This window comes from Lolium perenne, chromosome 1, assembly GCF_019359855.2.
Source record: "Lolium perenne isolate Kyuss_39 chromosome 1, Kyuss_2.0, whole genome shotgun sequence".
Lineage (NCBI taxonomy): Eukaryota > Viridiplantae > Streptophyta > Magnoliopsida > Poales > Poaceae > Lolium > Lolium perenne.
This window is the reverse complement of record NC_067244.2, coordinates 5,938,624-5,953,912: the sequence shown is the minus strand read 5'-3', so window position 1 is coordinate 5,953,912 and position 15,289 is coordinate 5,938,624. Positions and strand designations below refer to the sequence as shown.

Genomic DNA, 15,289 nt, shown 5'->3' with positions numbered 1-15,289 from the left:
GGGCAGCCTTGGCCCCTCCTCCAAGCCCTAGGGCCGGCGCAAGGAGAGGGGGGGGGGGACTTGACCCCAAGTCTTCCCTCCTTTAGGGTTTCCCCTAAACCCTAGGGGTTGGCCAGCCTGGGCTTTGAGGCTTGGTGCGCCTGGTTCATTAGGGCTGGGCAGCACCACCTTGGCTCAGTTGTCCACTCCCGGGGTTGTGGGCCCACCAGTAGCCCCTCCGGAACCTTCTAGAAACCATCTGATCTTCCACCGAAAAATTCTTGAAATTTTCCGAACCCTGGAAAATAATTTTTCTTATCTGAATCTTATTCTCCGGACTATTCCGGACCTCCTCATGATATCCTGGATCCCATCCGAGACTCCGAACAATATTCAGTCTCCTCATATTCCATATCTACTTAAACAACATCGCATCTTAAGTGTGTCACCCTACGGTTCATGAACTATGCAGACATGATTGAGACACCTCTCTGATCAATAAAAAATAGCGAGACCTAGAGATCCATAATAGCTCCAACATATTCAACGATGACTTAATGATCGAAAGAACCATTAAGATACGATACAAATTCCCTTTATTGCGTGATACTTTACTTATCCGAGATTCGATCATCGGTATCTTCATACCTAGTTCAACCTCGTTACTGATAAGTAATCTTTACTCGTACTGTGATATGACATCCCTTGCGACCTAGTCACATGCTTGCAAGCTAATTCGATGATATTTCACCGAGAGGGCCCAGAGTATATCTATCTGTCATTTGGATGAACAAATCTCACTCTTGATCGGGTTACTATGTATTTGAAAGCTTGTAGCAAAACGAACTTCATGAGTTGATCTTATGCTATGCTTACTATGGGTGTGTGTCCATCACATCATTTTCCTAATGATATGATCTTATTATTAATAACATCCAATTTTCATGATCAGGAAACCATGATCATCTATTAATCAACAAGCTAGTTTAAGAAGAGGCTTATTAGGGACTCTTATATTTACAAAACACACAAATATTAATATTTCCGGTTAATACAATTATAGCATGAGATGCAAATATTTATCATAAACACAAAGATATAATAATAACCACTTTATTATTGTCTCTTGAACATATCTCCAACATGTAGCACCCGAGAGCCACAATGCATTTCTCATCTTTGTAACTAACTATTTACATATTGGCCATAGAGCTGGTTGTAGCTGACATGGAAAAACCTTCCAGCTAACAGCTGGCTCTACTATTAAACTTGCTCGTATAAGCACGAGGCCATGAGGCAGGTTAGCGAAGGATTCCAAGATACAGAAATAGGTCAAACGGAAGTATTTCCCCTACAGAGTGGGATCACACATTATCGCATTTGTATCCTCATACTAACGGCTCTAGATCTGGAACGCTGGCGCAGATGCGCAGGGATCCACTCCACGAGATCCCAACAGCACAGTTGCGAGATGTGATGGCGGCGACAACCCTGGAATGTACCATATTTTATTTTATATAGTTTAAAGAACCAATTTTCCGCTCATGTATGCACAGCCACTTAAAAACATAAGTAATCTCCAGAAGCACATGCATGTATATAAAATATCAAGAACAAAATTGTACACCATATTAACTGATAGTCAAGCATAACTGAAGAAAACAAACATTTTCCTCAATAGTATAGGTACACACGATGTCACACTTGTTATCAAGTAACTTAGCACAGTGCTGCATCACAACATAAAAGTAACTAATTAACATAGAACCGCTGAGAATATACCAACAGAAAGCATGCAAGTCAGTGACCTGGAGGCCCACAGTACATGCCGACTTATTCACTCAACTCAGAGTACGACTATATTAGGGTGTCAGTAATGGCTGGATATACCATCAGTAAGGATGGGATCAATAACCTTTGTAAGTCACTAAGTTGATCAAAACCTATGAAAGATTCAAACTGAAAATACAGAGTAACTGAACATGTAGAGTATATTCAAAGTTTGTTTAAAAAATATTCTCGCAGATAGTTACTTTACTGAAAATTAATATAGTAAAAGCTAGAATAATATTAGGACCCTAAAAGTCAAAAACATTTACCGCAAATACCCGAGGTACCATACCAAACCCTAACCACGAAAAACCATGGACTATTGGAATGGGGGAGAGGGAAGGATGTACAAACCTTCACTCGCCATCACGTTGATGGATAAAATAGATGACGCCACGATATAGTAGCAAGAAACGAAATAGGCAACAAAAACACCCAAAGAACCCTAGGTAGAAGATAGTGAAGGAAAAGAAGAACCATAAGTCTATCATGTAAGCAACTGGGAAAAGACAGAAACATTAAAAAGAGGAAGCAACCGAAACTAGGTTAGTCCCACGAGAAAAAGGAGGCCCGAGGGAGGACGACTCAGGCCACAGAATATCCGAGAAAACGAGTCTAATCAGGAACCTCCTATACAACGCTCAGCGTGTGCAGCTTAGTGAATCACCTATGCATTTTACCGAATGGGCCGGCCCACTCCAGCGCCAATCGCGTAAGCACCACATGTCATTGCGTTCTTTTTCCTAGTTTTTCTAGGTTTTCAGAGATTTGAGAAAAACTTTAAATTTTAAAAAGGTCAAAGAAATTTTTAAAATTTAAGGTATAATTTTTTCATGATTTGAAAAGGTTCAAATAGAAACTTGTTCAAACTTGAAAACTATTCAGATTCCAAGAATATAAAATTTTAAAAATGTGCAAATAGGAAATTTGTTCAAATTTGAGAACCTTTTCTGATTTCAAAAACGTTCAAACGTGCAAAATGTTCGAATATGATTTTTTCAAAAATATAAAGTTTCGAAGAATTTCAAATATTAAAAAAGTGCAAACTTAAAAAAAAAGTTCAAAAAAAACGACCGCACCGAAATAACCAGACAGAAAAACCAGAAACTAGAAAAGAAGCAAAAAAAAAAAAGAGGACAGAAACTACAGAAAACCGGCCGCTGATGGGCTGGCCCAGCACGCGCGGGCGTTAGGGTAACTCAGCCCAGCCTAAAACCAGCAGCGATTACCATCAGCAAAGACGAAAGCACGACTCGTCCCGGAACAGCTTCATCAGCGCTGGGATCGATCATGGCGGGCGTAGTAGAGGAGGAAGACGACGACTTCTTCGTGGAGCCTTTGCTTTACGACGAGGCGCAGCTATTTGCCGAGATGGATGCGGAGAGGGAGGCGCATCTGCGTGCGGCGGCGGAGCGGGCGAGGACGGACGAGGAGCGACGGCGGAGAGGCGCGGCGCACCGTGCCGTGCTGGACTCCATCCTGGAGCGCGACCCCAAGACGGGGCGCGAGGTCTTCACCCGCTACTCCTTCACCGACTTCTCCATCTTCGACATCGACGAGGAGTGTAAGTCATTGGCGGAGATCCTGATCAAATTCCTGTTTCCGTTTCAAAAGCATGCGTGGGTGACATCCAAGCGAATCGGCAGAGATCCTGCTGACTATATTTCAGAGGCATATATGAAAACGTTTTTCGAAAAACTTAGGTTAGGTGGCTCTCTTCATTTATGTTTGTGTGTATGTATCTTGGAGGGAGGTTGGTTACTATCAGTCGTTGGGGATTGCAGACATAAAAGCCCTGATCGATCACGGGTCTCAGGCTCTACTTGAAGAATTGAGTTAGAAAAGGAAAAAATATTCTCTAATGTCTATTGAACTGTTGGTACTCAAGGTGTTTACCCTGGCTAGTGAAGAATAACGAATTGGGTCCTGTGCGTAGAATCTCCCCTGCACCCATCCACTGCATTGTAGTATGCTGAGACTGTGCAGCTTCGGGTGCTATTTCTTTATTGAATTGAGTGCTGTTTTAGTCTATACTACCTACTAGTAGCATTTTGTATGATTTACTAACCTTCTGGTGCTGCATGCTGCGATATGTTTTTGATCTACACATGGATTTTTTTGGTCTATCACAATGATTGTTAATTAATTTTGGTTTTCCATTGCAGCTCTTATCCCTCCAATGCGGTTTACCAACAGTGGGTACATACGCGGCATAAATCTACAAGACTCTGCAAACGTACTTTCGGTCAAGATTGCCTCCTCGGACCGAGGCTTCCCCATCAACGTGTATGGCACCATCATCGCGAGAGACAACGTTGACCATAAGTGCATATACATTTTTAACCGCCATAGAGAGGATTACCAGACTATCAACTCAGAGGTATGCCTTTTGCTTCACAACCATTACTTAAATACTAGTTGGTTGTTGTCATGAGATGCCTATCTTGACTCTTCTTTACTCTATAACTCTATTGCATTTTTTGTTACATGCTCTAGTGGTATTTTGATGAACATACTCTAATCTATTGCGACTCTTTTCATAGGAAGAAAGTTTGATTTTAACTGGCCCAGGTCGAGGTCTGGTGTTACTTGATTTCATATATGTAGAGATAAATCTCAAAATCAAAGTTGACGGAGAGCCTTTAGGCCAGCAAATCAGCAAGGGCTTACTTAGCATCGATGGACGAGTTCAGCCTCAAGATGAGAAGGTTAATTTTGGAAGTCGAACTCTTAAGAGCTGGTTTAGTACTGTGAAGGTGAGCTATGCAACTATTCTAAATGCAGTCGAGGGTACCTTTGAAATCGAGATACTTGAGGGGGGGCATTTCTGTGGAGATATCAGAGTTGCTATCGAGGGCGTTGAAGAAAAGATTGTGATTCATAATAGCAAGGAAGATGGTGTGGTGACTTTTTCTGGTGACTTGACAGTTATCACGCTGCAGCGTCGTGTCCTTACCATCTGCCTAGGCAGAATGCTCACGTTTGAGTTTGTTAGTAAGGGTTGTCGTCATTGTGGTGGTGGTGTTGGTGATTCTAATTCTACTACGGAACAAAGAGTTGAATTCTCACCACAACGCCGTGGTCAAGAGGAGACGAAAGTAAGTTGTGGTGCTAGTAAGCTTCTAGTGAAGGTAGTCTGGTCCATGATGGACATATACGGCCGTAGTCCACTAACTTAATAAGCTTAGTTGTGATGTAATGAGCTAAGGGTTGTGTTTACTTTAAACGTGGCCTTGACCATGGCTGACCTAACTCCATGGTCCAATAGGTTTGAAGTACCTAGCCAAAAGGTCCATGCGCTGGTCTGGCGTGATCACCTCTCATCTTGTAACTTATAAACTCTCATTCTGAAATGTGATATGTTCAAGATTATTTGGTGCCTTACCTTGCATCAGTGTTATATGTTGAAGATTACTTTTGCATGTGTACTCTCAGATTGATGTTTTCCCACGCTGGAAGCCAAAGTCCTTTATTATTTGGATATATATGCGCTTGAGCACTCCTAAATATAACAAGCCAATATGCAAGATATGGTCCAGCTGATTTTTTTGTTATTGAACTTCCTTTTGAAGAATCTAGTTTATTGTAGATGAAAAAAAAAAACAGAAAACAGTATGGGTTTCCCCTACAGTATAGATAAATAATGGACCGGATACAACATAATAATGAGGTAATTAAACCCACAAATGCAGAACACAAGGGAAAGACAACCAAGATTTATCAACTTTTGTGGTTACCCATTTTATTCCCACGTCATTTTATTTCACCCTTTACAGTGTGCACATTTTATTGCTTCAGCAATGCCAATGGCATACAATCATTCTTGGTACATGATTCATCGGAAACTCAGAATTAAAGTGAATAAACAAACTTTTATAGCTCCATTTCATGCCTGCAAAATTTACATGCACTTAGGGCTCATTGCAAGAGGATTTCAACCCGCTGTCCGATTTACACATGTTTCAAACCAGTTCCCAAGGCCTCACATCTCACCAACACGAACGGGGCACGCACACACACACACAACATGAAGTTTCAAAAACAAACCCACATTGCAGTTTTTGCATCGGCTCAGACACCTCTATTTTTGGCGGAGCGTGAGCACCTTTTCTTACTCGTTGAGACAGCCAGTCTAACAAGTAACCAAGTGCTGACTCACCACGTCGTCTTCGCCGTTCTTTCAAAACAAACAGAGCTCAGCATCCTAACATGTATCTTTTTTACACATCATCATGCATCCATCTTGAGCGAGTTCAACCGTCTAGTTCTTTGATCGCGCTCGGCCATGACCACCGTCTCCTGCTTTTTCCTTTCTTTTGTAATTGTGTTCGTAGTCATGGACCCAATCTTGTCAAACGCAAACTAGGAAAGGAAAAAAAAAGTGAAAGATGGATAAATCAGATTCCAATGTTTGGTAATTGAGTGCTTTCAGCATGAAGCATCAACTTGATAAACTACAGAGATAGCTCAAAAGTTCTGACTCTCACTTTAATGTAACTTCTTAGTGTCCCAAGTATAAGTTTATAACAGTATGCATCATCACTGGCTACTTCAGTATTTGTCGGTACAAAAGAGCGGATAATTACCGTGAGCAGCTCATCAGGCTCGTATAGATGATGAGCAGTTGTTTGCAGAACATCAATTACATCACCAATATGTTGGATTCGTAGAAGATCATCTTCTCTCATCTGCAAGTATTAGAGAATTTATGAAAAGTGAAATCAAAACAATGCCAAACAATCATAAGGTATTATTTCAACCATATAGGCAAGGAATCCAAACACTTTCTAAATAGCATGCAGAGAAGGAAATTTCCTGAGTACACACCTTGAAAATTGCTAGAGCCACATGGAACAAGACCTTTGCACCTTCATTGAATAAAACATCCCACACTCGCAGAGTTGTCTGTTCACAGCAATAACAGTGGTGATTGTGAGATGATTTTACAGTGAGTTCAGGGACATCACTGATGGATGAGATAAACGCTGGTATCAGGTAAACTATTTTCTAACCTCTGAAGGCAATGTTTTGGAGAAGAGGCATAAGAACCATTCTGTGGCAACAAGCGAAACATCAAACCCCATTGCTTCAAGATGAGCAGCAATGCTGAAACATTTGGAGAATCCAATATAGTTCACAACCACAGGATCATGATTGTCAATGAGAAATAATAGCATGAAGGAAAAACATACCGTGGGCAGTTTTTGGCTAGAAGATCTCTGAATACTCGCTGCTCAACATGACAGCCAGTAAGAGTATCGGTATAACAATCACTGACAAGAACATTTTCCAAGAGTACCGCAAGCATCCAAAATGCATCTTCCTCTGTCTTCATAACGAGCAACAATAGAGCAGCCACATAATTTAAACCCTGCAGTACACAACTGTTAGAAGGTGCTTTCTGAAATAAATAACATTTGGCAAACTAGAACATGGCACTATGGTTACCTGGCAATATCCAACTTCTGAATCACGGAACGAATACCCAACAAGTACACGTCGAAGAGATGCCTGACCTGCCTCGCTGTTCAACCAAGGATGGCAAGGGAAGGTGCGAGGGAGATCCTATAAAGACAAAGCATTAATCTTTACATCAAAGATTCACCAAACTAGTTTACAGCCCACTGTATGCTGATAAGTGATGAACATGATCTTGATAAAACCGTATAAGCTACACATCAAGATAAAACACAATGTAGATCAATTACACAGAGTGACCTTGCAGCACACAGGCAGTGTGAAGAATGTTTCTTGAACATCCTTGAACCAATGAAGCACATGGAAACCAAGTATTCATATGGCTGAAGCCATTTGATGCTTGCAAGATGTTGCTCTTTTTTTTTAAAAAAAAAGTTGCTCATTAATAAGTTTAACAAGCAATATAAGTATACTCTTAAAAGAGAAACTGTACTCTTTAATTCTCTATTTGTTCTTGGTATGTGGAACCGCTGTCAGAATCTAAAGAACAAAGAACCAGATTGAACTGGCAAAACGGTGTAGATCAATCATAAATGTTCAGACATAATCATTTCCTTTCTTCCAAGATAATAAAACATGGTTGTATAACCATTAGGAGGTAGGAAGGCATCAACAGAAAAAGAGCAGATGAAAACTTACATGGTCGATCTGGCGAGTGGCTGGTGTGGTTTTCCCCTCCGTGGCCCTGATCAGCTCGTCATAGTACGTCTCAGGCACCGTCGACCGCTTCTTGGCTGCACCAGACACGGACAGCCATACCTTCGGCCTCAGCGCCGGCGGCACCCCCTTCCTGATCAGCCTCCTCAATGTAACTGTATTAGTGAGCACTGATAGCTTGAGCGACGTGGCCCTAATCACACCCTCGCCACCGTTGGATGAGATCCTCGGCTGGAGGTACCAGTTTGCGCCCTTGCTCGCTTCCAGTGCCCACCACACCCTCCCTTGCTCCCTTATCCTCTCCCTCACCTCATTCAGAACATTGACGTCATCCACATTGCCCTCCACCATGAAGCCACAGAGATCTTCAAACTTCACAGACAAGTGGTAGGCATTGGCATGGCCCTTCCGGGGTACTTTGTACCTGGTGTTGTGGCTGGTGGTGGGCATGGATGCAGGGGGCGTGGTCCACAATGACCACCTCCTCCTCCTGGGGTTGAAATCATCTACCAAATCCCTGGGTTGGATCCCAAACATATTCTTATCCAAATTTCTATTGTGATGCCACTATATATGTATCACTATTTATATCAAAATCCACCCCCAAATGAAAACTTTTTTTTGGTGCTGCCTTCTTGCTTTCCTTTCTCGTCGTTGATCCCTACAACCATTCGAGCAAATAAAACCTTAGTTGCCATGCATGGTATGGAGAACAATTATAACCAAGATGTAGAAAGTCATGCGGAAAATTAAACTTGAACAGTACACTCCACCAGACCCCAACCAACAGATTAAAAAGGGATCAATTGAAAAGTAGTTAAATTGTGCACATGACTATATATGGCATTGTTTCAGTAACCCCTGGGGTGGAAATCCAGTTTTTCATGTGTTCGCAAGGTAATGTGTGGACACACATTCAGTGAACTATCACGCCGTGTACTACTCCGTGAAAAGAACCCTCATTTTCCATATACTGAGCTGAAAAAATGGATTAGCAACTGAAAAGAAGAGCAAGATCCACATCAAGCTAGCACGACAAGCAGTGGCAGGTTCTACCGATTCTGCAAAGGATTCAAGTGAATAAATGAAATTTACAGACACCCTCATTTTGCATTCGTGTGTAGCGAACAGATTTGCCTGAGTCCATGATCGATTGCTGCTGATTGCTGGCAGCACTTTAGGCATCGCTATGAATGGTCATTCCCGGAAAGAAGTTTCAGACTCTGGACTAGTCTGTATATATTAGAAAAAGAAGCCTCCTTTTCCCATACCGAACGGAAGAACAACTACTGCCTACAGCGCACAATGGCAGGATGAGCATCTAGTCAGCTCCAGGCCACGAGCAGCTGCTGCTATGGAAGGTCAATAGAAACGCGCGCCGGCGTCGCTCGCAGCAGCGCTCGACCCCTTGGCTTTGCATTTGGCATGAGACACATTTTGGCAGCGATGCACAGCAGAGGCAAAGGCGCAAGGAAAGCATACGGATCAGGGCTCGCGATATGATAAGATAACAAGGAGCAAGAAAGAAAGGGTACCTAGGAGCCGAGTCACCACCGCTGGCTTTTGGATCTATCCGGGTGCTGGAATCTTCAGAGACGACAAATCCCAGTCGCGCGCGCTGGATCTCCCCACCTACGGTCCACACAAGCTCGATGACCAGCCGGCGGAGCTAGCAGATGTTCGGTGCCGGAGCTCCGGGATGGAGGAGGAGGCGGGGAAGGGGACAGGACGAACGTGCGAGGAGGTGCGGGGGAGTGGGCGGTCGGTCAATGTGGTGGCTGCCCTGATATCGTTGTTGTTGTGTGTGTCGGAGTCGTGATCCCCTCGCAAATCCATTGAAGAAGAACACGGCATTTGGCAAAGCTGGGGTGGTTGGTGCTGGTGTGATTTGGTCAAGCCAATTAATTAAAGGCAAAATACAGGGTGAGCCTGTGAGGTGATCAATCGATGAATTATCTACTGTGATTTGGTCAGAGCTGTAGTTTATCAGCACGCGAGAGGACAATTTTTTTAAAAAATAATGTACTATAATAAAAAAAAAATATAGCTTTATAAGGAAAAGAAACCCAAAGTGCATCAGCCAATCTCAACCACCAGGTTATGCCTCGGTTCACAAAATAATGTACTCCGTACTATAATAGTCTGGGGATTTTTGGAGCTCGTCGAAATAGGTAGGTTTTTGAGGTTTTCAAATAATCCCGAAAAAAAAAAGTCCACGTGGTGTTCCACTGGTTATGGATGGTGCTTTATCCTCTTGGTTACAACAGAAACATGGATCTGAACTTTTTTTCTAAACCATTGGTTCGCCGATGTTTGTATTTCTTGTGTAAGCTAGAGAGTTGGACGATTGAATCCACTATTTTTGAGCCGTTGCCTTTCATGAATTTTTGAGACTTTGAGATGGCAGTTTTCGAGTTTTCTAGATAATTAGCAGGCTTCGCGCAGTCCAAGCTCGCTTTGGCATTGAAGTTAGTAAAACGGCTTCAAAAGAAGAGGTTCCGTTTATTAGTGTCGAGAAGGAATCTCTAGTATACCGAAACAAGATCTAGGTTTTATATACAGTCCACAAACAAATGACGTGTGGGCAGGGACAAGATGCAAAGCCCAAACACGAGGAATCTCTTAGTTTTTTCTTTGATGGTCATTTGAACATTCACATGAGCGAAGGAAAAGGATAAGCCTCCCATCTAGCCACCACTAGGGTGGAGTGATGAAAATTAAGGATAGCTTTCATTGGAGAAGAAAACCAAGAGAGAAGTGAAGAGAGGCAAATAAGGTTGAGAAGACCTGTCTTGTCTCATTCATACTGTGGTTAAACCACATTTCTTTGGTGAGATTGCTCCAATCCCTATCTCATGTGTTTCAAATCTTATTATTGGTCCATGTGTGTTGATTTGCTAATGCAGTTTTCAATTCAAAATTGTAGGCACTCGATCAGAAAATTGGCTCTCCGAGCGTGACATTCCCTTCAAATATGTGGACGCATATGTTACTTTCCGACACGAGCAATGATCTGTGAGTTGGTGCACTAGTGGTGCTGAAGTTTTTTTTTTTTTTTGAAGCCCAAGGCAAAAGCTTTGCCTGATCATTCATTAAGAAGAAGTTGCCTGGTTAATTACGGAAAACCAGGCGAAAACCAGTACACCACCAACACACACGCCGGTCCCGAGACCACGCGCCAAACGAGCCGATGGCCCCGTCACCCAAGCAACCGGAGACAACACCCTACCACACATGAGCCGCCGCTCCAACGCCCACACCAGCCCCGAGGCCGCGCACCTGCCAAGCCAGCAACTCTGTCACCCAAGCGACCAGAGCAGCCACCCTACAACCCATCAGAGCCGCCGCTCCGGCACACCACCAAAACCACCATCTACCGCTTGTCACACCGGTGGAGGCACAACTCCAAAGACGAAGCCCGCAAGAGGGAAAACGACACAAAAATGCCGCCATCGTCCGATCGCAATGATCAAGGGTTTCCCCCGAAGTTGACTTAGGGGAGGGGCAAGAGCTTCACCACAACGGCACCTCCAAGAAGGAAACGGCGCCCAAGGGCATCGACGCCGTTGGCTCCAGCCACAACCGGAGACAGGGCTTTCAACCGGATCCAACTCGCAACCTCCACCCAAAAACCTCCACCGGGCCGAGACAAGCTCCACAAGCCGACCCCGAGGTCGCGCCCCAGACTGGTCGAAGGCTCCGCCACCCAAGCAGCCGGAACCCACACCACAGAGAGCCGCTGCTCCGCCTTCCACACCGGCCCCAAGGCCGCGCCCCAGACTAGCCGATGGCTCGGCCACCATAGTGGCCGAAACCAGCACCAAAGAGCCGCCGCTCCACCTTCCACGTTGACCCCGAGGTCACGCACCCAAAACGGATCGCCGAGACAGCTGCCCAAGCAACCAAGCACGACATCAACAAACCAGGAGCCGCCGCTCCAGCTTCCACGCCCACCCCGAGGCCGCGCTCCTGCCATACTGCCGACACCTCCGCAGCCACACAAGCCACCGCCCGCAACACGCGGGGTTGAAGAGCCGAACCGCACCACTGCTGCTGACCAAGCTCACCGAGAAGAGCACCGCGGGCGCCGCCAACCGCCACAGAGAGGGAGCTTCGACGGACACCGACACAGGGATCCAAGGTAGAGCCGGCGGCCGCAGAAACACGGGCTCCCCGAACCAGCCGCCATGCCACCTGCCGCAACCGCATCGGCCGCCAACCGACCAGAGATCCTAGGGCCGCCGCCTTGCCGTTCAGCTCCGCGCCCGCCTTGCAGCCTCGTCGGAGAGCAGCAGCGAGCCATGCTCCACTGCCCCATCCTCTCCGCTCCTAAGGCCACCACGCCACACTGACGCACCGGCCACCACCAGCTGCCCCAGAACTGGCCGCCAGGCAGCCTCCCAGCGCCCGCATCCGTCGCGGCCCGACCGGCCCAAGTCGAGCCCAGATCGGGCCCGCACCACCGCCGCCCGCCCGCCGCGCGCTCCGGGCCGCCGCAGACCCCCTCCGCCGCGACCACCATCACCACCGCCCGCAGCGCCGCATCCTCCCGCCGCCAAGACCCGAGCAGCATCCCGCCGCCGCGGCTCCCCCAAACCGCGAGCGAGCCTCCACCGGCCGGAGAGAGAACAGGTCCTGCCGCCGCCAACTCCGCGCGGGCTTTGCCCGGCGGAGACGACCGGCGACGACAGGGAAGGAGGTGGAGGAGGGCGAGGGGCGGTTGCCAGCGCGGTGGTTTCGCCGCCCGTGTCGCCCAGGGGAGGAGCAACGCGGGGGCCGCTTGAATTATTTCTCCTGGTGGTACTAGTTATGTGTCGAAGTTTATTTTGATTCTTCTACATATTGTCAAATAACATTACATGGATAATCTCTAATTAAAAGGTTAACCGGTTGTATCCAAGTTTTCCCAACATGTGCCACTTTTTACAACTGGTACACGAGAAACTCATGGTCAGCTAAGTACACATGCTTAATCGCCAGCTGAAAAGTATGGGTTGGTTGGTGTGATTGGCCAAACGAATTATAAAGGAAAAAAAAAAGAAGGCATTTGATCAAAGGACTAGAGGACAAAATTAAACCCGGCCTCTAAAACAGGAAAAGATAGTTAAAACTTTTTTTTTTTGCATACCATGCAACTGAAATTGTTCCACGGGGAGGTCACAGAGAAAATTTTGTTCCGATGAGCAAACAAATTAAGCTTTGATTTGGTTCGGCTACAGAATTTGCTTACCTTCCTCAGTAGAAATAGGAGTAGAAAAAATAAAATAATTTATTTCCCGTTGATGGTGAGCGGGGGGTAATTATTTGTTATTGGGCCTTGCCTAGACGTTACAAAGGCGCACGAAAGCTTCTGTCTCCCACGTCTGGGGTACCACCACACCAACCTTCGTGAAGGGAAAAACTTCCTCCACAACGTAACAGTGTTTGACACGTGGCAGGCCCTGCAGTCCCGCAAATCCACCCGCCCGCGCAAGTACGTGCTCCAAATCAAGAGTCCGCGCGCGTAGCGAAGTACGCGCTCCTGCCGCTGGCCACGCGTGCGCAGGTACGTGCCCTCCCGCCGCGAGGTACGCATCAAACAAGTGATCAATCACAACTACCTAGCTAGCTAACAAGTGAATCGATCCATCGAAACTACCTCACGAGAGCGAGTACAGTCCCGCAGACGCAGACGAGCGAGTATTGGAAGCATGAGTACAGTTAGGTACACACCACGATTACAACCATACTAGTATTGGAAGTATGAAAAAAAGTATGTCGAAACCTATCAACATGGGATCTAGTTTTGAAGATCTCGACGCGAGGGTCTCAAAAGTGAAAACGGTTCGTAATTTGGACTTACGGTTCTCAAGATATTTCATTTTAAAAAACGAATCTAGAAAATAAAAGAAAAAACTGATACAACGCAACCCCCTCTGCCTTCTCTCTTCTCCCCCATCTCCACATTGCTTCCCCTTGCTACACGTGGCGAGCAAGGAGACCACTTCCCAGAGATTTTCTGGCACCACAGCGCGTCACTTGTCGCGTGCGGAGCGAGTTGCCTTACTTTCGCAAATGTTGGTGTTTTTAAACGATTTCGACCGTATCCACGATAGGGAATTTTATTTTTCCTAATTGCTTAAAGGAAAAGCCTAACTAACAGCCGGCCTTCTTCCTCTCGCACATCACTTTTCTCCAAAAGTGGTTTTTTCTCCAAACTTGTGCATATGTGTGTTTGACTATTTGCACACGTTAGTAGAGTGCAGAAACGTAGGTCACAATGGAGTACTCCTATGACTTTACTCGTCGTTTTAATACAGGCCACATCGTACAGTGAATAGTGACACCAGACGTCGTATCAACGGTCTGACGCCCGAAAAAGGTGCTGTCCTGAGTCAGTTATTGCTGGTGCATAATTGCATAGACCGCCACGCGATTGAACACAAAATCTGAAGCTGTTCGGGAAATCAAAATAAACCTAGCTAGCCTCTCCTATGGTCACCGATCGACTTTGAATCAACCCCAATCAAGTCCAGCAAACTCCCAGGCTTAGCCTTGCTCAACAATTAATTTTTTCTAGCTCGGGCTATATTGAGGCAATTTGAGTGCAAACATTTTAAAAAAAAAATCGAAAATACAAATGTATAGGCAATATCGTAATGTACCCATGTGTCTAGCCACGTCCCTCCGCGTGGCCATGTCCCTTCGCGTGGCGGTGTCGCCGGTGTGTAGGTAGCCCAACTTGAGCCCATGAAATTCAAGAGTGAGGTGGACCCACCTGTCTGAAATGTCCCCAAATTTTGCATTCATATTGGCGGGATGGCTAAAATTTGAACCAGCGGTAATGTCCCATCTATCCTTGACTCAGCCAATTGTAACACCGCAACTGCGTTTGAGCTGAAGGATATTGTAGTACTTTTAACCCAAGGGCACCATAACCCGCACCCAGCCGAAATGAACATGGTTTTCCCCATTTCAACAAACCCTAGATCGGCATCTGCCTCCGTCTCCGTCTCCGGCCACATCCACCACCGTCCTTAGCCTATTTCTCCGTCCCTTTATTCTTACAGATCCTTGCCTCTTTTCTCACATCGTGGCCCTCCATTTCCCCGGGGACCATAAAGTCACTGTTTCGGCAAAATCATCTCCTTCCCGGCCTCCCGCCCGCCGGTGCCGTTCACGCCCGTCTCGGTCAGCTGTGTCTTCGGTGCGCGAGCATTGGTGCGGAGCAACAGCATAGAAATAGGTATACTCTACTTTTACGCCTAGTTAACTCGATTGTTTCTTGATCTGCCCGATTGTATGGTCAATTTTGCTAGTTGGCGGTTCATTTGTTTGTTTATATAGATCTCGGGAGAAGATAGTT

General features: G+C 45.7%; 2 protein-coding genes across 2 annotated transcripts; one reads left to right on the top strand and one right to left on the bottom strand.

The window, feature by feature from the left end:
• Window positions 1–3,099: 3,099 nt before the first annotated feature.
• LOC139831209 (uncharacterized) lies at window positions 3,100–4,988 on the top strand. Its single transcript, XM_071820554.1, has 3 exons — window positions 3,100–3,373; window positions 3,975–4,189; window positions 4,353–4,988. Exons 1-3 carry the CDS (start codon window positions 3,100–3,102, stop codon window positions 4,986–4,988), a joined length of 1,125 nt encoding a protein of 374 aa, XP_071676655.1.
• A 673-nt stretch (window positions 4,989–5,661) lies between these two features.
• On the bottom strand, window positions 5,662–9,806 carry LOC127342030 (uncharacterized). The gene is made up of 8 exons (XM_051367971.2): window positions 9,480–9,806; window positions 7,927–8,605; window positions 7,258–7,374; window positions 7,002–7,180; window positions 6,822–6,915; window positions 6,637–6,714; window positions 6,396–6,497; window positions 5,662–6,171 (listed from the first exon to the last, which is right to left on the bottom strand). The coding sequence occupies exons 2-8, from the start codon at window positions 8,479–8,481 to the stop codon at window positions 6,040–6,042; spliced, it is 1,257 nt and encodes a 418-aa protein (XP_051223931.1). The 5' UTR covers window positions 8,482–8,605; window positions 9,480–9,806; the 3' UTR covers window positions 5,662–6,039.
• Between the last annotated feature and the right edge of the window lie 5,483 nt (window positions 9,807–15,289).